General features: G+C 39.9%; 2 protein-coding genes across 3 annotated transcripts; both read left to right on the forward strand.

The window, feature by feature from the left end:
• Window positions 1-1,082: 1,082 nt before the first annotated feature.
• Window positions 1,083-9,838, forward strand: vps26a (VPS26, retromer complex component A). Its single transcript, XM_054771770.1, has 9 exons — window positions 1,083-1,189; window positions 2,467-2,616; window positions 2,818-2,893; window positions 5,127-5,283; window positions 5,380-5,544; window positions 5,628-5,734; window positions 7,522-7,623; window positions 7,939-8,048; window positions 8,181-9,838. The coding sequence occupies exons 1-9, from the start codon at window positions 1,187-1,189 to the stop codon at window positions 8,292-8,294; spliced, it is 984 nt and encodes a 327-aa protein (XP_054627745.1). The 5' UTR covers window positions 1,083-1,186; the 3' UTR covers window positions 8,295-9,838.
• A 538-nt stretch (window positions 9,839-10,376) lies between these two features.
• Window positions 10,377-20,073, forward strand: supv3l1 (SUV3-like helicase). Of its 2 annotated transcripts, XM_054770699.1 has the most exons (16): window positions 10,377-10,791; window positions 10,893-10,970; window positions 11,241-11,348; window positions 11,423-11,537; window positions 12,139-12,307; window positions 12,402-12,513; window positions 14,216-14,293; window positions 14,827-14,918; window positions 15,728-15,908; window positions 15,986-16,079; window positions 16,189-16,308; window positions 16,373-16,472; window positions 16,642-16,722; window positions 16,874-17,050; window positions 17,191-17,339; window positions 18,600-20,073. In XM_054770699.1, exons 1-16 carry the CDS (start codon window positions 10,518-10,520, stop codon window positions 18,997-18,999), a joined length of 2,328 nt encoding a protein of 775 aa, XP_054626674.1. In that variant the 5' UTR covers window positions 10,377-10,517; the 3' UTR covers window positions 19,000-20,073. The 2 variants fall into 2 exon arrangements, with proteins under 2 accessions (XP_054626674.1, XP_054626675.1); XM_054770700.1 differs by lacking the exon at window positions 10,893-10,970 and having other exon boundaries at window positions 10,388-10,426; window positions 18,600-20,072.
• Window positions 20,074-22,886: the final 2,813 nt, after the last annotated feature.

Here is a 22,886-nt window from a genome sequence, read left to right on the forward strand (position 1 = left end):
ATGGGGTGTGGCCTCTGCCTGCCAAGGATGGTCGTTTGGGTGGTATCACCTTTGTTAGCATCCCATCAGATGTAATAATGGTCATTGCCATTCCTGTCTGGACATGCCTCCTCCTTTAGAGGATAAATTGACTGGATCTTGCACCAAGTTCTGTCCTAACTAGTCTGATTGGTGGTTCCACTTAGTCTTTGAGCATGAACTGATGAAGCCTGCTCGGATGACAAGTGAAGCATCTTCTGAGACAACCTGAACAGCCCAGTTGCGATCAGGTTAATGCCCTGAGAATACTCTTGTTTTTATTCTTGTTCTCTTCTTTTTTTTCTTTAACATTGCACACGCGATCCAGGCCTTTTCTTCAATTAGAAAACGGAGACGCTTAAACACAGGAAGTGAACAAACTTTAAATAACAAATGTAAGCAAACAAAATATTGGAAGTGTCAACATGTAAGAGACATGATGAAAAAGAATTGTCAGTCAAATATATGGAGAAGAGGTAGGATTACATTGCTTCTTCCTATGCCTTTTCGGACATGTTAAATTGTGCAAATGTAAACATGTGATATTCTTTAATGTCTCTTGTTGAAGCATGTCTGAAACAAACCCTAGCATACCATCACATGCTTACATTTGTACAATTCATGTAGTCAGTAGTTAATTTGTTTACTTCCTGTGTATCAGTTTACCATTTTCTCACAGGGAAAGAAAGAATAATGTGTAATAGTAGAGTTAATACATTGATAGATTGAGATAGTACCTTCTACACATTCTATTTAATTACAATATATATACAACAATACAACAATAAATCATTACACATGGGTTTTCATGCTGGATATTTACTTACTAATTTAGTAGAAAGATATAAATATAATAGTATAAAATATAATATACATTAAAATGTCCTTTTTTTAAACTAATTGACATTTTTTTCAACATTTTTATCTATAACATAACATGTTATTATGTATGCGTGCCATTAACTTACTGACAGCAAACCATTTGAAAGTAAGTCAAACAAGGGTTAAGCTGACACACCTGAGAGTTCATAAACGACCACGCCCTGCCCACATCACATGGCTCGTGTCACGTGGCCGCCCGCCCTCCTCGATACAGCGTTCTGGTTCACGCGCACGAGCTTCATCCGAGCGAGGCTAGCTGTTAGCTTTCAGTGTATAGACGGCCAAGATGGTGAGTGGGAAAACGACCACCAAAACTATACTATACAAAAGAAACTAAATTAGATTGTGTCTGTGAAAGTGCAACGCCGACAGGTGCTCTCAGTTTGGCGTGACAGCGACTGTTTGGCGGTTTTAAAAGCTGACGGTGGGGGCTAGCTAGGCAGGGCTGCTCGAGTTAGCCGAGTGAGGCCGCCTGTGGTTTGCAGCTACTATTTAGATTGTACAGTAACTTGACGTGATCATAAGTAGTTGAAATCACTGCTGGTAATGCTAGTTAATGCATCAATTTGATAAGACGTATAATAATAATTTTACTTGTGGTGATGCTGTTAGCTGTCCTGAGAAGTTGTATGATCCTTACAGACGTTTAAATAGTGCCACAACTGTCAATGTGGAGACGACTTGAAATGTGTACATTAGCCCGCGTAGGGATGAGGCGTGTTGGATTGTTCTTAATCACACCATTTTTAAACAATGATCGTGTCTGTGAGCTGTCAGCTGCTATAACCACGCCCCCTGACAGTGATTGTGGACTCCTGACGCCCTGCAAGTGACACACACTGCATGAGCTGTATGTCAGGAGGAGGGCTGATAATGCAGACACTTGCATTGCTGCTTATGTGATTACTGTGATGGTAGTAGTTTTCTGCAGAATGTGGAGCTGTTCCAAGATGTAAAAATGACTATGACACAACCATCAGCTGATGTTGTATTGGTCGTTTGACTATTATGATGAGTATATTGTCAGTTCATGAAAACTTGTACAGTAGAGCTGCTAAGACACTAAACAATACTAAAACACTCACCTTAACTTGACAACAAGTAACAAAACGTATGTGGTGACTCATGGTTACTTCACGGAACTTAGGGGGTATATCCTTCTGCTCCATATGTAGGAACAAAGAAAAACATGCAGAAGTAATCGTTTATGCAGACATCTTGTGGGAAGTCATGCTTGACAGTGGTTTGAAACTTTGTGAGATTTCAGAGGTGTCATTTGCCGGACGAAACCTTGATCACAGCCACAATTGCATGTGCAGTGGCAGTCTACATCAACCAGTTGGGTTGAGAAATTGAGAGGAATGTAGACAGGTGTGTGTGCATCGAGGACAGTGCCCAATGCAATTTTAATTAATTAGCTACATGCACAAAAAACTGATATGAACACAAGTATATGAGAACCAATAAATAATGATCATTTAAAAAAAATAATATCCATGTCCTAACAGCTGAGTCACTGTGCTCTGTTTATTTGTTTGTCTCGCCGCTAATGTTCTCAACTTTCAGAGTTTCCTGGGGGGTTTGTTCGGGCCTGTATGTGAGATAGATGTCCTGCTCAATGATGCCGACAGCCGGAAGACTGCTGAAGTGAAGACAGAAGATGGCAAACTGGAGAAACATTATCTGTTTTACGATGGAGAATCTGTGTCCGGCAAGGTAAACTGAGCTGTCATGTGACTTTTGTTTAACTTTATTGTCATATTATTGATTAGTGTCTCTTTTAAGTGATTGTTCTTTGCCGTTAATGTCATCTTAGTTTGTTTGTGGCAGTCAGTGCTATTTTGAGCAGGTTATGACAAGGGTTTTAATTTAAAAACATGCATGTGTGCTTATAAATAACAACCGTTTATACTGCAGGTGAATCTAAATGTGAAGCAGGGAGGAAAACGACTCGAGCACCAGGGCATCCGCATTGAGTTTGTTGGACAGATCGGTGAGCTTATTTACTGCTACATTATTTTTATGTACCAAGATGCCACCATTCCCCCCCACACACCCCGGTATCAAAAATGAGCCTGTTGTCTTATGGCACCCTCTTTTTGATTCAGAAATTGGCCTGCCAATTAGGGGTGTAACAGGTTTGTTTTAATAACGATTTGATTCGTATGATGATTCGTGGTTGCCGATACGATTCAAGGAGAATATTGGTTCATTTTGAACGATGCAATTTGAAAGGATTCAGTAACTTTAAATCAATTCAGTAACTTTTTAGCCAAAAATTCAACCAGTGTGACTGTGAAATAAAGTTTCCTAGATTCCCGTTGTTTTTTGTAAGGGAATCGGGTATACATTAATTATGGATATAAACAAACACGTAAACAACAATTAATGGCAAATGCAGGTTAACCTTTTCTGCTCTCATTTTCAATATTCAAGACATTTTCAATAAAAGTACAGTAAGTCCCAACATTTCAACACTAGGTTTATCTGCTACTCCTGCTCTTGTTTTTCAACATAAAAATAATACAATATAAATATCAAAATAAAGTGCAACCAACATCTCTTCAGGTTGAATCAACAGTAGGTGTACTTGCTACTTTTGCTGTTGTTTTTCAACATAAATACCTTGCATAGGAATTTTACACAATTTGGAAATATGTAAAATCAAGTCTGTGATTAATTCAGAGTAGCCATTAAAATGTTCTTGGTAATCAAAAAGTCCAGGGAAGAAAATCAAGTGTCATCATTTTCATGTAGGCCTAGCACTCGCAGTGCAGTACAGCAGGACGCTGTGTTCGTTTCCACGCCGCACTACAGATTGCATGTCCACAGTAATTCCGGGCCTAAATTAACATATTTCGCACCATCAGATTTTAATGAATTTTCATCTGCAGATACATATTAAAGTGAATTTATATCCTACATACCTTTTTATCTTGTTCTGAAGCTCAGATTCATGAGTTTGAAAGGCTTAAAGTTGGAATTCACTTTCGAAGCTCGCATGAGTCGATGTGGTCCAATACACAGTATAAATCTGATACGAAATTGAAGAAGTCGTTGTCTACCTAACAAACATGTATACGAATGAAAATACACTCAAATACAATATCATATGAAAAAAATAAATTTTTAAAGACGTCCACACGGACTCGCCAAATCAAGCGTGCACGCACAGTGTAATTTTTGCATCGCTAAAATACATGGATTGTAACATTCCTACCTGCTGCTGCAAGGAGGTGCCTGGACAGTCAGCGTTGTGTGAAATCCCATGGCGCCTTTTGTCATGCCGCGGCGAGTGGCAATGACATCACAGACAGGCAGACTGATGCTTTATTTCCTAGTATCGATGCAATTAATTGATTACCTTTTAAATGATGTTAGATTGTCCGGAATGGCTACTTGCTGAACACAGATCAATGGAGTTGGATGATAGGAACATAAATCAATACATTGATGAATCATTACACCCCTATTGCCAATTGCCAAATAATAAATTACTTTTGTTTATATTCAACCTTGGCAGAGGTCCGCACTTATTGTGCGATACTACAAACTTTGGTATCGATCCGACACAAAGCAAATACAGGGCCAATATCGCTGATACCACTGCTTTTTACGTAGGCATTTTTCCAGATCATTGAATGATTTTGTAATTTGTTGATCATGATCTGAACAAAGACAGGATAAAGATGTTAGACAAACCCAAAAAAATTTATACCAACACTTATTTGTGAGCAAGTTAACAATATGTAAATACAACAATATAAGATCATGTAGTAGTGTCAACAACAAAAATGATTACTTTAGATCCTTTTATTACATACGATTGTTTGATCCAAAATAAAGTCAACAGTGCAAAATTGTTAAATACAGAAACTATTGCCTCTCATTCAAATCCTTTGGCCCCAAAGCCCTCCTGTGTCCAATAACCTATTATAATGTAACAATATATAAATATATGCAGTATTTATTAGATTTTGAACAACACAACAAATCTTCAGATCCATCCAATACGATACTACTGTGGTTTCGATAATATTGGTATTTGGATACATCCATCCACCTCTACAGTAGTCTGCACTCTGTGTGCCATTCTAGGTCCATCCATCCATTTTCAATGCGGCTTCTTCTCATTGCCATTCTAGTTGTATATGATATTACAATATCAACCATCTGAATATTTAGCAGTTACAGCATGCAGACCACCATCTACTCCTTTATTTTAGAGCTCTTCTCCGACAAAAGCAACACCCACGAGTTTGTTGATTTGGTGAAAGAGTTGGCGCTGCCCGGAGAGCTCACCCAGAACAGGAGCTACGACTTTGAGTTCATGCAGGTGGAGAAGCCCTATGAGTCCTACACTGGAGCTAACGTCAGGCTAAGGTACAGTAGTGTCGTAACAACACCATTTTACCTGGGTAAAATATTTTAAGCCACAAGAATGGTATGTACAAACAAACGTCTCTTGCCATTCTGCAGGTATTTTCTCAGGGTAACAATAGTGCGTCGACTGTCAGACCTGGTGAAGGAGTACGAGCTGATTGTCCATCAGTTGGCTACCTACCCAGACATAAACAACTCCATCAAGATGGAAGTTGGCATAGAAGATTGTCTTCACATCGAGTTTGAATACAATAAATCCAAGTAAGATGAGTGACACTTCCTCCTCAGTCAAATATGAACATTTATTCATTTCAATGTCTTCTGTCCGTGTGTCTCCATGCTAGGTACCACCTAAAAGATGTCATTGTTGGAAAGATTTACTTCCTGCTGGTCAGGATCAAGATCCAACACATGGAGCTGCAGCTCATCAAGAAGGAGATAACAGGCATAGGTGAGCTTCTGAAAGCAAACAACAAATAAATAAATAAATAAATAAATAATATAGTCCATCACCACTATTTGCAGGGGTTACGTTTCAAGACCGCCTGTGAGTGGTGAAAACCCGCCAATAATGGACGTATCAATAAAAAGCCGTAAACATTTTTGGTACCCTATAGTATGCCTCTTAAGTTAATAAACACATTTAAATTTGCGGCAGTGGCTCAGGAGGTAGAGCAGTCCACTCCACTCAGTCACTGTTGTTGTGTCCCTGGGCAAGACCCATCACCCACCTTGCCTCCAGTGCTGCCCACACTGGTGTATGAATGTGAATGAATGTTTGGTGGTGGTCAGAGAGGCCGTAGGCGCGAATTGGCAGCCACGTTTCTATCCAACTACCCCAGGGCAGCTGTGGATACACCACCAGTGTGTGACGGAGGAGTGAATGAATAATGTGTTCACTTCATTGTGAAGCGCTTTGGGTACCTTGAAAAGCGCAATAAAATCTAATCCATTATTATTATTATTATTATTATTATTATTACTACTATTATTATTATTCTTAAATTTAGTTTTACACACAAATAAACAATTACAGGCATACAGTAAATGGTATTGTACTTACAAAACGTGTAGTTACACATAGAGGTGCTCCAATCAGGTGGGCCACCGATCAATATCGGCCGAATTCCATGAAAAAGCATGGTATCTGCATATGGCGATACTTGCTTTTTAATGCCAGTAAACTCCGCCGATCACCCCCTTCACAAAGCCAAAACAAGCATGTCTGCCGCGTGGAACTTGCTGTTGTTCGAGTTTTGCACCCTGCAAAACATGCCACGAAAAATGTCTCACCGGGGTAGCGCGTTAAAAAGCTTTAGTTTCGTGTGGCATTTGCGGGGCGGGCGCTTGGCAGGGTGTGGTGAGTTTGAGACTTGCAATGTGATCATCGTATCTTGTATCCAATGTCTCCATAAAGAAGGCGTCTGATCCTCTAAGTTTCACCAGTGATATGTCAAAGTCAAATATGTTTTTGTCTAATTTGGAAAAAAAATCTAGATTTTATGGTTCCCCTTTCATATCATATAGCCCAGGGTGTCCGTGGGCACCAGAGAGCCGCCTGCGGGCACAAGGGAGTCCCCCACGACCACATAAGGCGTGTGCATGCCTGTTTTTCATTCAGGTTTTGAGTTAATAATGTGAGAACACTTTAAAGAAATGCATTCTGAAATACAAAATGTGAATTGGGGATACCAGCATTTTGTTAATGTTCTGGATATTCAGTTTGTTTGGTTTGAAATATGCTATGAAAATAAATGTTGCAAAATCTTGGCCATTTTCATTTTGGAAAAGTAGCTCTCACGACAAAAAGCATTGGTGACCCCTGATATAAACAGTTGTACATTTAAAAATTGACAATTTATGTGATCGGCGTCAGCCGATTTCACTCATGCATGATCAGTATCTTTATTGTCAGCGTAAAAACCTGATCGGATTATCGCTAGTTATACAACATCACATCTTGTCAAAATATCTTGCTGCTGGAAAATGAGTGAATTCAGTTTTGAAACGGCGCCCCAAGCTGGATTCATAGCTGCAGCACTGTTTTCCTTCCTGCGGCTAGTGGCATCAAAGCACTTTCTATTTAAGTTACCATAAAATAATTTTAAACAGAAAAAATAAATCCACGAATATGCGGGGGAACAAATGCAAACTGCAAATTAAGACATAGAGATGCACACCCTCTAGTCCTCGAGTTGACTTTCTCTCCACTGTGTTTAATGTTCTTGACCTTTTCAGGTCCCAGTACGACCACCGAGACAGAAACGGTTGCCAAGTATGAGATCATGGATGGAGCCCCAGTTAAAGGAGAATCTATTCCCATCAGACTGTTTCTGGCAGGTAAAACATTTAATGTAAGCTAAATAAGAGACATTAAAATACTTGGTTCTTGTTGAGGTATTTACTGTCACAAGGCCAGATGTGGGGATTGGTGGGATAACTGCGGGCAAACATCAACATTAGCAGATAAGATGTTTGCAAAGGGCTTTGTTGCAATCAAGTTGAGCCTGACTCAACAGTGCCTTCTGCTGTCTGAATGCTGTCAAATAGTTCACTCCATTTTGCCTTTTGGGATCTGACTTCACTTTATGACAAAATGCTTAAACGATTGATCAAATTTTATGCATTGCTATTTCACACTTTGCTTTTGACCAGGGTACGACTTGACACCCACCATGAGAGATGTCAACAAGAAGTTCTCTGTACGGTACTTCCTGAATCTGGTGCTCGTGGATGAAGAAGACAGGCGATACTTTAAACAGCAGGTATACCGTCCTTATGCAGATAGTACACCTTGAAGCAAAATATCAGAAGTACAGTACATTTTATTCACCAAAAGTTGGTATTGTAATCTGTACTTCTTAGTTCCCTGCTTATGTTTTTGTTTCTGTCTTCAGGAGGTTGTTTTGTGGCGGAAAGCTCCAGAGAAGCTGAGAAAACGAAACTTCCACCAGCGTTACGAGTCTCCTGACCCCCGAACTCAGCCTAGTGCGGAGCAGCCAGAGATGTGAGGGCGAGTGAGGCCATGAACTGAAAAACACAACCCATACCAACCCTTCACTGCTGAGCAGCCAGAGGTGTGAGGGCTACCACACTCTTCTTGGACTACACACACACACACACACACACGTGACATCTTCCTCAGCCCATCACTTCAGCTTGAAATGTGAGCTGTGCTTCCACTGTCACAGCACCGCAACATTTGGACGCATGAGCACGCATAGTCTGCTGAGTGCCTGATGTCAAGCAGTGAAGACAGCATTTGATCTTGAAGGCACAAAACCACACACACAATATAAAGCTGAACTCTGTTTGTAGGAACAAAGAAGAAAAACAAGACAGGGTTTTTGGCAACTGCTTATACCGTTTTGTTAGAGGGTTTGTCTTTGTAGTTGCACCCGCCCCTGCCATAATTATGTTGTTTTTTACAATTTGGCTGGACACACACATCCACATAAGTCATTCTTTCCTCAGATGCTGTGTAAATTTGGACTTGAGAAACAAATACTCATCTGATCATTTGTTTTTAACCCTGTACTTTGTTTTCTGTTTTTGGGCAAGAAAAACGTCAACCTCTGTTAAAATGAATGTTCTGTAAGTCAGCGGTTCTTTACAGATGAATACGTTTCAGGTTTTCAAGGTTTTTTATGCAGTTTCCACAATTTAGGTGTCATGTTCATTGTCTGTAGTTTATCTCTGTCCTATTCTATTATCCCATGATATCCAATGGTCATGGAAGTCCATTAATTACTTGTCATCAATCATTTAAAGAACATCTGTGTCAAAACTGTACAACTGAGTTCTGACAGGAATTTTTTGCACTCCATGTGTTCTCACTGTAGGCATGGTTCTGCCAGGTTTACTTTCCCTTGATGTGTGTCTATTCATGTAACAATCCTACCCAATCTTCTGTTGCAAGCACTGGATGCAATGCAGTTCCTCACAATGTCACTGTGATGCTTTAAGACATTTGAACGGTTATGTGATGTCACCAAACTTATGTGTTGGTAAATGAGCCCGTAAGCTTTGACCTGCAGCCTGTGGTGCACTTTTATGCCTTAAAAGATGCACATAAACTAGAAGGAAATATTGTATCTTACAAGCATGAATCCTCAGAGGTCGACTTTATCTGCAGTTGGGAACTCAATTATTTGAAAAATGTTTTCATTTAAAACACTAATATATGATGTTTTTGTCCCTTTTCATGTGCAAATCGTGACTCAATGACATTAATTTCATAAAAGCACCTAGATCCACCACTGAGCTTCTGTCTTCTTAGCTCAGTGAATGAATGTCACTTTTATTGTACCTTAATTTGTGAACCGTTTATGTGCAAGAAACGATTCATTTCTTTCATCCTGCAAGACACAATGTCTTTCTAGTCATGTTGGACTTGTTCTTTCAAATACTGTAACTGCAGGTGATGAAAAAACGGATGTTTTGCATGTTTATCTTTTTACAATCACACACCATATCAATAACATTTTGTGTGTATGTACATACATGAAACCCTTAAATAGAGCAAAAAAAAGGATCATGAATAAAGGAAATTTATATTGACAAATAAGTATATTTTATTTATCACCTATTTACAGCGTAAGTTACCACAAGGCACTTCCTTCTGTAGAAGGTTGATATAGAACTGCGCGGCTTAAATTAAGAGTAATTTCAATCCATTTACTTTAGTTGCCGGGGAAAGTTGTATATATGCTTAAAGTCTGTAAACTAACAAAGATGGATTGCTAACTTGTGTGACACACTCAAGAAAATGAAAACTGTCACTTGGGTTTTTTTTTTTGCCGGATTTTGTCTTTTTAGTAAGGACAAATCTGATTGGCTGTGCAAGGGGCTCAATTTATTATTTATAAAACTACCTCTCAGGGTGTTTCGGGATATGCCAATTTTTAATTCACTCTAATTCTGCGTAATATACACAATGCACATATTTCGGGACAATACACATAGTTTTTAAATAACAAAATGTTAGATTAAATATATTGCGCACTGAAATATACAAACATGTAAATTGCTTTTTTAAAATGTCACAGGCATAATTGTGGACAGCTATGTACAGACGGGTCCTGTCCCACGTGTGATCCTAGCAGGAAGACAGTGTGTTGACCGTCCTCTGACGAAGTTAGCGGTGTGTTTATCTTACTTTTGGACCTATGGCGACTCATTAACGCCGCGTTTTGACACAGTCTCAGTTGTGTAATATTAACTGTAAAGAAAAAATGATGTCAGTAAATCGGTGTTTGTATTTGTTTTCTCGGCTTCGGCGCCATGTTAACACTCGGACTGCTCGCCTCACCGGTAGTAGCTGTCATGTGTCTTCTGGCTATGGTTTGTTGCTTAAACAACATCCGAGTAGTTCTGTTGTTAGCAGCAGAAGTTCTTCCTCATCTCCAAAACCTCCGGACACGTCTCTTTTCGTCCCGATCACTCTGAAGACTGACTCGTCTGCAAATGGGACTGTCGGAGCCGAGCTGACACAGCCTCTCGACAAAAGTCAGTTAAGTTATCTGTGCTGTATGCTGCGTTTGAATGAATAAAACGGTGGGAAATGTGAGATGCATCAAACATTAACCCAGGTATTGTGCTCTTTTTAGGTGAGCTTTTGAAAATTGTAAACCGCTTTTACAAAAAGAAAGAGATTCAGAAGTTGGCTGCAGATAACGGCTTGGACGGTGAGAATGAGAAGACACTTTCTTCAAAATATTACACTCGCACAAGTACTGTACTTGTGCTAAAACTGGCACCTAAAATTACTATCACTTATCGAAACTTGATAACCATAGATTTCTTCTTGGAGTGGATGTTTTTGCTTTCATGGACCGTTCCAGTGATTACGGCTACTTAAACTCTTTGTGTAAATGTAAACTTATAGAAAGTGAAAAGTTTATGCATTATGACATGATTCATGTACACTTTCTCTGTGTTTTTTGTCTTTTATGCAGCACGACTCTTCCACCAGGCTTTTATCAACTTTCGAAAATACATCCTGGAGGTGACATCACTCCCCGCTGACCTGCACATCATCCTCAGTGACATCATCTGTGGAGCAGGTGTGTAAAATAAAAATACAAAGCAGTAATTAAAAAGATATATTATAATCTTTTTGTGTTTCTGTCATCTGTAGGTCACATAGATGACATCTACCCATACTTCATGCGTCATGCCAAGCAAATCTTTCCCATGCTGGACTGTATGGATGACCTGAGGAAGATCTCTGACCTCAGAGTCCCTGCTAACTGGTAAACAAATAAGATACGTAGTGTTAAACCCAGTTATTCAAACCCCAGACAAATGTTGAGTTAAAGTCAATTTTTATCTGGAAAGAAATGGCTGGAAATGAAAGAAAGTGTCAAAAGACGTTTGTATTGGAGTCATGAATGGAAAAGAGTTGATCAGAATGTGCTAGATATTGCTGGAAGTTGCCAGGATCCTTTTGTGGCAAATATTTTTCAATAACACCAACACTTTCTGAGGTCATTTCCAGCTGCACAATACGATTATAACCAAAAAAATTATATTTCCAAAATTATTTTGAACTTACTGGATATAAACTGTTAAGAATGCAGATTATAGACAAATATATATTTTATTTTATTTTATTTCTGAAATTATAGTGCCCCACTGGATCCAATATCATAAAAAAGCAAGATAAGTCCCCTTTTTAAAAAGGCTAAAACCATAATGTCAGTGAAACACAAAATGTAAATGTGGATTACAATTTTGTGGATACACGTTTGTTTATAGAAGACGCCAATTAGAATAGCCGTGCTAGTGTGGACATGACGTCTTTGTGCTTCCATGCTGTATGTCTACATGCCCTGTATTGTATGTGTTCTTCAGGTACCCAGAGGCTCGTGCCATCCAGAGGAAGGTGATCTTCCATGCCGGTCCCACTAACAGTGGCAAAACCTACCACGCCATCCAACGCTACCTTGCTGCAAAGTCTGGGGTCTACTGCGGTCCTCTGAAACTGCTCGCCCATGAAATCTTTGAGAAGACCAATGAAGCTGTATGCAATGCTCTTCTCATTGCAATATGTTCACTTTTTTAAATTTGAGTGGGCTCTCTCTACATGTTAACTACATGTGCGTATATTTTCTCAGGGTGTGCCATGTGACCTGGTGACTGGCGAGGAGAGGACGTTTGTGGACAAGGATGGTCGAGCGTCTGCTCACGTGGCCTGCACCATTGAGATGTGCAGCGTCACCACACCATGTGAGGGAATAAAATGCACACATTTGTGCACTGTGTCACACTGCATACTACATGCATCTGCAGTCGTCCCTCGCCACTTCGCGGTTTGAATTTTGGGGCTTCACTCTATCACAGTTTTTCAAAATAAATGACTACGTTAGCACCCTTTTGTGGTTGAATACAGACTTTTAGTATTAGTATTTTTGGCCTAAATTAAGCATTTTCAAGAATAAAAATGGCCATCCATCCATCCATCCGTTTTCTATGCCGCTTATCCTAATTAGGGTCGCGGGGGTATGCTGGATCCTATCCCAGCTGACTGACGGGCGAGAGGCGGGGAACACCCTATATTGGTCGCCATCCAATCACCATAAAAATGGCTAAATGAATGGAAATACAAATAAATAAAAATAACGCGCAGTTTTCCTCCTTTCGCAAATTTTTACGACAGTGTTTCTGCGACGTCACTTGTTGTGGTAGTTATTTTTTAAATGAATGAACATAAATGGTCAATAACCATACTTCATATATGTAATATATCGGGGGGTTATTTTATTAGTGATGCTTATGAAAAAACTTTGCTAGCATGCGGACGTTTCTGTCGTCTTTATTCACCAAGACTGTTCTATGTAAAAACTTAGTATGCACGCAGATGCGCCACGGACGTAAACGCCATATCCGGTTAGGTATAACATACATGAATAAACACAAATACAATAAACCATATAAAACAAAACATAAAATACCGTGACAGGGAGCCAAAACTCAAAGCCAACTTTAGGTTGTGGGCCGAACCGGACATTAATCCCCAACCCACCCCCCCAACTTCAAGTGCTGCTGTTTTTAGTCATGTACAGTTAATTTATTTAGACCTTTGGTCTGAATCTGGCACCCTTACATTAAGAATGGTTGTGAATGTCGTGGGGGTTGTGAGGTATATTGCACATGTGTAGTAGAAATCGAGTTGTCTGACGTTTACGATCTGAAACTGCTGTAAATTGATCGACGGATGACGTAGATTACACATGCATACTACAAATCAGCTTGCCAAACATGTGACTGCCAAAAAAATTGGTCGGCCGGATGTAGATGCGTTCCGCACATGCATAGAACCGATTGCACCTCGGGTACGGATCGCATAGCGACGGCGTGTATTGCGTAGCTCTGAGCTGCTGTTTAGAGTATGGGCTACAGAGGGCAGTGACGTTCTTCATGCTGGGTTGGGGCTAGCTTTTAGGAAGTAAGTCCATAGCATAGAAGAAGTGTTTTTTTTGAGCATCAGCCTGAAAGACAAATAAAAAGGCTGACTAATTTACAACTGTCCCGAAAAAAAACAAAAACAAGTAACACTCCCAATGCTAATGTGTGAGTCTATATCAAATATAGTAATCCTCTGTTTGTTGCAGTTAATTGGTACTAGACCTCACCGTGATAAGCGAATTTAAGCGAAGTAGGAATCCTTATTTATAAATGGAATACTTTCGGAGTTAGAGCATAGAAAACCTGTGTACGACCTTTTGAAATACATTTTATGTTATTAAAGCTCTCTAGACATGAAGTAACACCCTAATAGTCACCTTTACTAGACATATAATTAACTTAACTGTGATAAATGAGGGATTACTTATTGCAGATGCATTGTTTGGTCATGTCGGTGTGGTTATCCACACGATGGTGGAAGATTTACATCTCTCTTTTACTGATGTTCTGTTTGTGTGTTTAGATGAAGTGGCTGTGATCGATGAAATTCAAATGATCAGAGACCATGCACGAGGCTGGGCCTGGACCAGAGCACTGCTAGGTTTGACACGCACACACCGCCTGTGTTTTCATTTTCATAACAATTTACTGAATAACCACTGATATTTGCCTGCCCTGAAGGTCATACAATTTGGATTTAAACTTCATTTCAGTGTAATTTTTGGCCAAAACACGTAGTCGCACAACAGCCTGTGGGTGGAGCAGTCATTGTGAGAGGTCACGTCAGGCATCGGCATAAAAAAAGATGCATGAGGCCTGTCTGGGACATGACTTTTTTGTTAGGCCCAAATCATTAATTAAAGTTAAGTGTTTCATTGTCTTAACAACAGTGGTTAGGTTATTTTTACACTTGTATTACATATTTTACGATAGCGACAGTGTAACCCTAGAGCAGAGTGTTTGTATAGCCATCATTTCTATGGGGAAATGAATTAATGAATCCGAGGTTGACTTTCACAGGACTGTGGTACTTCAGCAGTATTATAACATTATTCAATGTTATAATTCAATGCAATCTCTGTACTTTACAGATGAACGTATATTAAGACAGGTGATATTTGCATGTGTGTGCAGGTCTCTGTGCAGAGGAGATTCATGTGTGTGGGGAACCAGCAGCCATTGACTTCATCAGGGAGCTTATGTACACCACAGGAGAGGAAGTAGAGGTGAGTTCCATTACATCGGACTATATACAGTATTTACAGTGTTCCACCGCTCTATCGCTTGTCACCTTTAGCAGATTTGCTCTTTCGCAGAATTTTTTTTAGTGCTTCTTTTTTTTATTACAGCATATGAAAGCTGTTACAGGCCGAGCCTGGCCCTTTAAGAAGAATTGCATTGTGGGAAGTTTAGTGTTTCTCTCTTCCCTCTCGTCTTTTTGCACCGCCCATTGTTTTGTGCATCCTGATTGGCTGTAGACCATTGTCAATCATTCTCCTTTGTGCCGCCCTGCCGTGTCTCCTGTGTCATCGCTAGCTTGTAAATGAATCTTCAGTTCGAAGGAGGAGGACTGCAACAATATGTTTTAACAAGGATACAAAAACGCTACAGTACAGCAGAATGGCACCAGGACGAAACGGCGCGGTCACATGGGTGACATACATGTGACTTAATCATTTGTGTCTCACCTGTAGGCTGATCATTCAAATTCATAACGAAGGTTTGAACTTTGAGAGTGTTTAAACAAGAGTTAAGAGAGCAAGAGAAAATGTTATTGCCTGTCTGAGAAAAGTGTACAAAGTGTATGGTGAGGGGTTTTACAGCCTTAAAATATAAATATATAATTGTAAACAAAATCAAGTTGGCTACTTAGCGGATTTCACTTATTGCAGGCTATTTTGGGAACCTATCCCCGTGATAAACGAAGGAACACTGTATACACATTTACCGGCCTCACCATCAAAATCTAACAAGGTCCAAGACCTCTATCTGCCTTTACAAGGTAATAACGTTTGTCTCTGATTGTCACTGCCAGGTCCACACTTACCAGCGCCTAACACCATTCTCCATTCTGGACCAAGCTGTGGAATCTTTAGACAACCTGAGACCAGGAGATTGCATCGTGTGCTTCAGTAAAAATGACATTTACTCCATAAGCAGGCAGATTGAAGCCAGAGGGTTGGAATGTGCTGTCATTTATGGCAGTTTACCTCCAGGTCAGTGTGTTAGCATGTGGGCTTGCCTCTTTTCTTTCTTTGTCTTTTTTTTGCTTAAATTAAACTAATTTTTTCAGGCACCAAATTGTCCCAGGCTAAGAAGTTCAATGACCCTGATGATCCCTGCAAGATCCTGGTAGCAACAGATGCTATTGGGATGGGTCTTAATTTGTAGGTGCCATCCTTAACAGATTAAAACAGCTTTCAGTATGATGCAGCATACCAATACAAACTACTAGTGTAACTGTGACCAACGGGACATTTGTCTTCCTCCCTCCAGGAGCATAAAACGCATCATCTTCAACAGTCTTGTGAAGCCAAACATCAATGAGAAAGGGGAGAAGCATTTGGAGACCATCAGCACATCACAGGCTCTGCAGATCGCCGGTCGTGCTGGGAGGTGTGTCTTATTTTTTATTTCCTTTTTTGTGACATTCCTTTTATTCTGGCATTTCCTCCTCCAGGTTCTCCTCAAAGTTTAAAGAGGGAGAAGTCACCACCATGCACAAAGATGATCTTCCTGTCCTGAAGGAGATACTCAGTCACACGGTTGAGCCCATTGAGGTGATCACACACACACACACACGCACACACACACACACACACACACACACACACACACACACACACACACACACACACACACACACACACACACACACACACACACACACACACACACACACACAGTTTTGTGACACCTCTCCAAAATGGCAATAAAGTCTTTGTTCAGACTGCAGGTCTTCATCCTACAGCAGAGCAGATTGAGATGTTTGCCTATCATTTACCCGAGGCCTCTCTGTCCAACCTCATTGTGAGTAGAGCATGAGCACATGTAACAGCACAAAAAGCCAATAAACTAAAATCAATGACATTTTCTCACTATAAAGGCACTCTTGTGAAATAAGTGCATAATAATAATACATATAAACAGCCATTTTACAGCCATTCTGTCCTTGTCTTAGGACATTTTTGTCAGCTTCTCCCAAGTAGACGGTCTTTATTTTGTCTGCAACATCGACGATTTTAAGTTCCTGGCTGACATGATTCAACACATCCCGCTCAACCTGAGGTCGCGCTACGTTTTCTGCACGGCTCCCATCAACAAGAAGCAACCTTTTGTGTGCACATCCTTCTTAAAGGTAAGAGTCATGTCCCCCTTTAAGCCTTTGATAACATTGCTAGGGTTTTGTAAGTAACCCTACATGCACTGTGAGTTCTTATCCATTTAACGCGGGCTTCTCTTTTGCCGCACTGATTCCTCGCCTTGTTTCTACCTCAGTTTGCTCGTCAGTTTAGCCGAGATGAGCCTTTAACCTTTGACTGGGTCTGTCGCCATGTCAACTGGCCCGTGGCCCAGCCCAAAAACATCAAAGACCTAGTTCACTTGGAGGCCGTTCACGATGTGTTGGATCTTTACCTCTGGTTAAGGTAACGTTGTTCGTATTGTAACCACTTGGACTAAATTGAGAGCTAGATACTGAATACTGCTTGAATTTGAACCACTGTAACTATTTGAACGCATTAATTTGCTTCACAGAGATATTTACAATGTAAAAAGATGTGCATAAACCTGTACATAACATATTTTTCCTATTTATTTTACATGACTCTAAAAGCAAACTTATAGCATAATCACATTTTCTTTTGATGTAATACAACAAAATATGTTTTTAAATGTATGTTATAAATTTGAAATTCAAGTGAAAATTTTTCTCAAAAGTACTTAAAGTGCTTGAACTTGAAGGATCATCCAAATGCGTGTTATTTGTACATGTTGTGTAATGTTATTAGAATGCTATAGTCTGCATGGTCTACAAAAGCAAATAACCACCAGGGTTTCTGATTAGCGCCAGGTAAAAAAAAACAAACAAAGGCATAGGAAACTTCCTGATGTAGTTTTTAAAATTAACTCCACGAGTGGCAGCATTTGAATTATCATGAGTGGTGAGCTTTATGTACCTCTGCATGTGCTTTAAAATACTACTAAGCTACTCAGCCGCTGGTGTGAAACAAAAGCATGCTAAGGCGTCTATCTAAATAAAGTATCATTGCTCCAGCCCTTTTGCGTGCAGTTGTCTACCAGAATGCTAGGGGCAGTGTTTTCCAGAGAGTGAGCAACCACAACTTTTGTTGACTAGCTGTTTAGCATCCTTTGTAGTCGTAGTAAAGTCGTCGTTGGAGCTGGAACTAATAAGGAAAAGAAGTATTATGTAAGTGCTCATATTTGCACATTTCTTTGCTAAGACTCTCCTCAATTTGCTGCATTTTTCTTTTGCTTTGGCATATTTGTGACCAAACACAGCTCTTGCATCTCCGTTAACGTGAGTTTTTTTTTTGGAGGTGCTCGTCAACTCTTCTGGATAGATTGCTATTACAACATTGGTTCTGTTGCTGCTGTGTTGTGCAATATGCTCATTGAAAAATGACTATGTGATCAAAGAGAGCTATTTCCATCACTCCAATTTATTATTGAACACTTAAAAATACTTCGTAATGATATATATATATTTCTGAAATAACCGCCTCTCTCCAATAATCACCTGCTTCCAATTAAAGTCCCATTTTTTGGTTTAGGTAAATAAACACCTGCCTGTAACACTGCCTACAATGAGAGCATTTAAGATATTATATTCCTACGGTGGTCTCGGTTTCCTTCATTATGCTAACCCTCAGCGTTCCTTTCTCCAGTTACCGTTTCATGGACATGTTTCCTGACACTGCTGTGGTTCGAGAAATTCAGCGGGAACTCGACAACATCATCCAAGAGGGAGTACGAAATATCACTCGTCTCATCAGAGCGAGCGACCCGGCCACCACCGGCCCGCTCCACGGAACAGTGCCAGGAAGTCACGGTCCCAGCAGTAATTATACGTCACGAAGCAGAAGAACTCCAGGCTCTCCGAAAGGCTCTGGACAGACAATGGACAGCTCACTGACTAACCGCTTGGTGCGAGATGGACTGCTGACGTCTGAGATGTTGCAGCAACTGCAGAGGGAGTGGTCCAAAGGACACACAAAGGAGCTCACCAATCAGAGCGCAGTAGATGTCAGATATAACAAAGACAATCGGAGCAAAAAGAGGAAATGAACCATCATGGGATCTGAACTTCTTCAGTAGCACACTAAGAGCTCCAACCTGATACAAAGTAGACTGCAAGGAACATTGTATGTATGTGAAGTGGGACCCGGCCCACATCCCCTCACAATGTTGTAATTACCTCCAACCATCCATCCATTTTCTATGCCGCTCCTCATTAGGGTCGCGGGGGTATGCTGGAGCCTATCCCAGCTGACTTCGGGCCACAGGCGGGGTACACCCTGGATTGGTCGCCAGCCAATCGCAGGCTAGACAAACAACTATTAACACTCACATTCATACCCTTGGACAATTTAGAGTCGCCAATTAACCTAACATGCTTGTTTTTGGAATGTGGGAGGAAACCGGAGTACCTGGAGAAGACCCACCCACGCACGCACAGTGAGAACATGCAAACTCCACACAGAGATTCCAACATGCTAACCACCAGACCACCGTGCGGCCCAACCTCCAACCAATCGATGAAAAAGAATCTCCAAGCTTGAGCCATTGATACTGTGATTAATAATTGTGTCTGTTTGCATGAAAGCTAGCAGCTCATTCATTCAGTGATCGTGCAGCATCAGGAGCAGGTTAAGGCTCAGTATCTGGCTCAATATCAACATTCGGGTTTGAGGACTCTCTTAAGTCACGCTGGACTACTGTACATCATTATCATTCATCTTAGTACACGTGGAGCTTTCTGTGAGGACTGCGCTTAGAGCACATCCCATTGCAACAAAGTACAGTTGTCTTGACATTGATATTATGCAAATATTTTTAGTGTTTAAAAATCTTGATTAAAACTTATTTTCACTGTCTTTTACCTATTGTTGTATAGTGATACTTAAAGTGATGCAAATCTAATGAGATCCAGTATAAGACCTGTATTGAAAATTCTGCCTGTACAAGGATAATCTTTTTTTTTTAATTTTTTTTTTTTTACTAGTTGTGGCACTAGTAGTCTGTTTACTACAAGTCAGCCATTCAAGTGCTGACTTTAAAATGTTCTTGTCAAATGCTTCCACACAATTGTATTACCCATTACACTGAGCCGACTAAACATTAAATGTAGATTTTTGTGCTTAGCATACATATGTGGAACGGATTGAAAAGAAAATATTTAACCTAACTGCAATTTGTTTTTTAATCAGTCAGTAAAATAGAATAGTTGAAGATACTTGTTCCAAAGAAAAACTAAATAACATTTAAACACCTTCAATTAAGTCAAACAAAACCCACCAATAGTCCAAGATAAAATATTACTACATAATACCATGATTATTTTGCAGGGGTTTGCACTGTGGCCTAGTGCCCTGTCAATCGGGTTTCAACCTTTGGTAAGACGTCCTCCTTGGTTGTATGGCGCGTGATATGATTGATATACAGTTTGACGCCAGCAGACTGTTTAATTTTTGCAAGAACGATAAAACTTTTATTGTTGTGCAGGTTTGCAAAGCACAGCCACGTTTTGTAACTCCAACAAAGGTGACTTGAATGTTGTGCTTCCACAAAAACGTTATGGTTGGCATTACAGTATCAATATCTAACAGGAAGGAGCAATTGGAACACGAAATGCAAAATGAGGAATATGTTTGGTTTTACATCACATTTGATCAATCCCAGATAGCATGCAAATACAGTATGAGCGGTCAACGTTGTGATTTACAACCACTAGGGGGCATACTTGCATTGCGTCTGAATACTCCAGGGAGCTGCACCAGTTAGCCAGATGATTCTATTGACTCAGCAGAAGGAGTGACAGTGCATGCATGAATCATCACAGGTATCCCACCAGAGAAAAAGTCATGCTACAATGTCATTTCCCAGCCTTCACAAATAACTGCTGGGCTAAAGGTTTTTAAAGCAATGCCACGCCAGTTTGCTTGCAAATCAGTTGTGGGAAAGGTTTTCACAACCGCATGCCTGTGTTTGCCCTGCACTGATTAGATTGTGCTCCTTCAAACCACAACCCAAAACATACACACATGCAGCAGTTCACATTATGGACAGACCAAAGACCAACACTCTGCAAATCAGTCGCTTCAGGAATATCACTTCATATGAGACAATGTCATGCATGTTGTCCATTGACAACTGCAGCATAAAACAGCTCAGTTGAATCATTTGGGATTATCACCCAGTTTTATTTTGATCCTTCTGCTTTATCTGTCTGACTGGATGCTTGCCCAGCAGCCCGTCTAGTAACCCATTCCAATATAGGACACGGAGTATATCTGTCTATGGATTAATTAAATAGTGGCAAATGCATTACAATTAAAATGTATGTGAGAATTTTGGACGACAACGTCTAAGTAATGATACCCAATACAAGATTTGTTTTAGGAATACTGAAACATAAACAAATTAAAAGGATTACAGGAAGGAGATGTGGAGAGCAGTTGCGTGCTAATGGGTGTGCAACAGTAGCTAATCTGTCAGGGATTATCATGTCACAATGCCAACATCTGATTGAGGTTGTGCCACAGCACAGTAATCCAATCCTGCTATCTTCTGAGTGACCTCATAGCTCCACAAACACAGCATCACTCAGGCTCAGTCTGAAGTTTGTCTGGTCTGTGAGTTTCATTTCCTCTTTCTGACTAAATTCATTGTGAGCTGTTCTAGTAAAATTGTGACTTGTTATATAATTTCAAACAAGAAAACAATATGACAAACCCTCGTTTATCACGGTTAATTTTACAAACTTGGCAGTGATAAGTGAATTTTCGCGAAGTATTATTTATAAATGGAATATTTGTTGTTAGAGCATAGAAAATCTGATACGACCTAAATACGGTTTTTAACTTTATTAGAGCCCTCTAGACATGAAATAACAACCCCATAGTCATCTTTACACTCGCATTACCCGACATAGTACATTTCACAGAAAATAAGCCATAAAATAAGGCAGAAATAAAACTAGTGCTCTTGTGTGTCGCTATAAATGTGTTCCGGATGTGTGGAGGACTGGAAGTGATGTCGGGGGTTCACAGGTGAGTTTTAGCTTGGCATGGGTTACATGGGCAACAGTAGCGCGTGTTATTATTATGATTATTATTACTACAATTATGTTGTTATTATTATGCCTGTTGTGAGCTCATTCAAACCTGCAATAAAAGCCTGTTGTTCCAGCGTTCAACTCTCACAGAACATTAAAGTAACCTCGCTGACACCCAGTGACCAGTGTAGAATACTACATTTACAATTTAAATGCGTCATCTGAATGCCTTGTATTTGTATTTCAGTTTATTTAGCCATTTTTATGCTTGAAAATGCTTAATTGAGGCAAAAAATATGCGTAAAATTTGCTAAAATATGCATTGTTTTTAAACTAATAGACCATATTCAACCACAAACACAGGATGATTTATTAATTTAGTTTAGAAAATCCGTGACAAGAGTGAAGGAGCAAAATTCGAACCGTGATGTTGCGAGGGACGACTATATATTGTAAACTGCTGTTAGTCTACAGTATTTATGTACAGTCATTTGAAAAAAATAGGTCACCCCTGATTAGGACATTTGTGCCCCCCACTACCCCTTTCTTGCTCAGATTTGATAAATATCATTGTGATTTGGTGCTAAACACCCTAAAGTTACAGTGTGTGTTTTTTTGGATGCATGAGCTGTGTGAGAAATTTCAAGTCAATCTGTCCATCTTGGGGGTTTAATCACCATGGGGTGTATTTTTCAGAATAAATAATAGCACTGGCAACACAATATGGGAGCATGTTTTGCCAAAGAGAGTTACACCATGGGGTGTTCGCTCACTTTGCATCCGACTAGACATGTTATGATTGCTGCCTATGTGCTTGTATTCACGTGGGCTTACAATCAGACTCTTACACTTCAATTAATTGCTTTTTTTAAGCTTTTAGTCTACGTTTTTATAGGAA

The sequence above is a fragment of the Dunckerocampus dactyliophorus genome, chromosome 3, assembly GCF_027744805.1.
Source record: "Dunckerocampus dactyliophorus isolate RoL2022-P2 chromosome 3, RoL_Ddac_1.1, whole genome shotgun sequence".
NCBI classification, from domain to species: Eukaryota; Metazoa; Chordata; class Actinopteri; order Syngnathiformes; family Syngnathidae; genus Dunckerocampus; species Dunckerocampus dactyliophorus.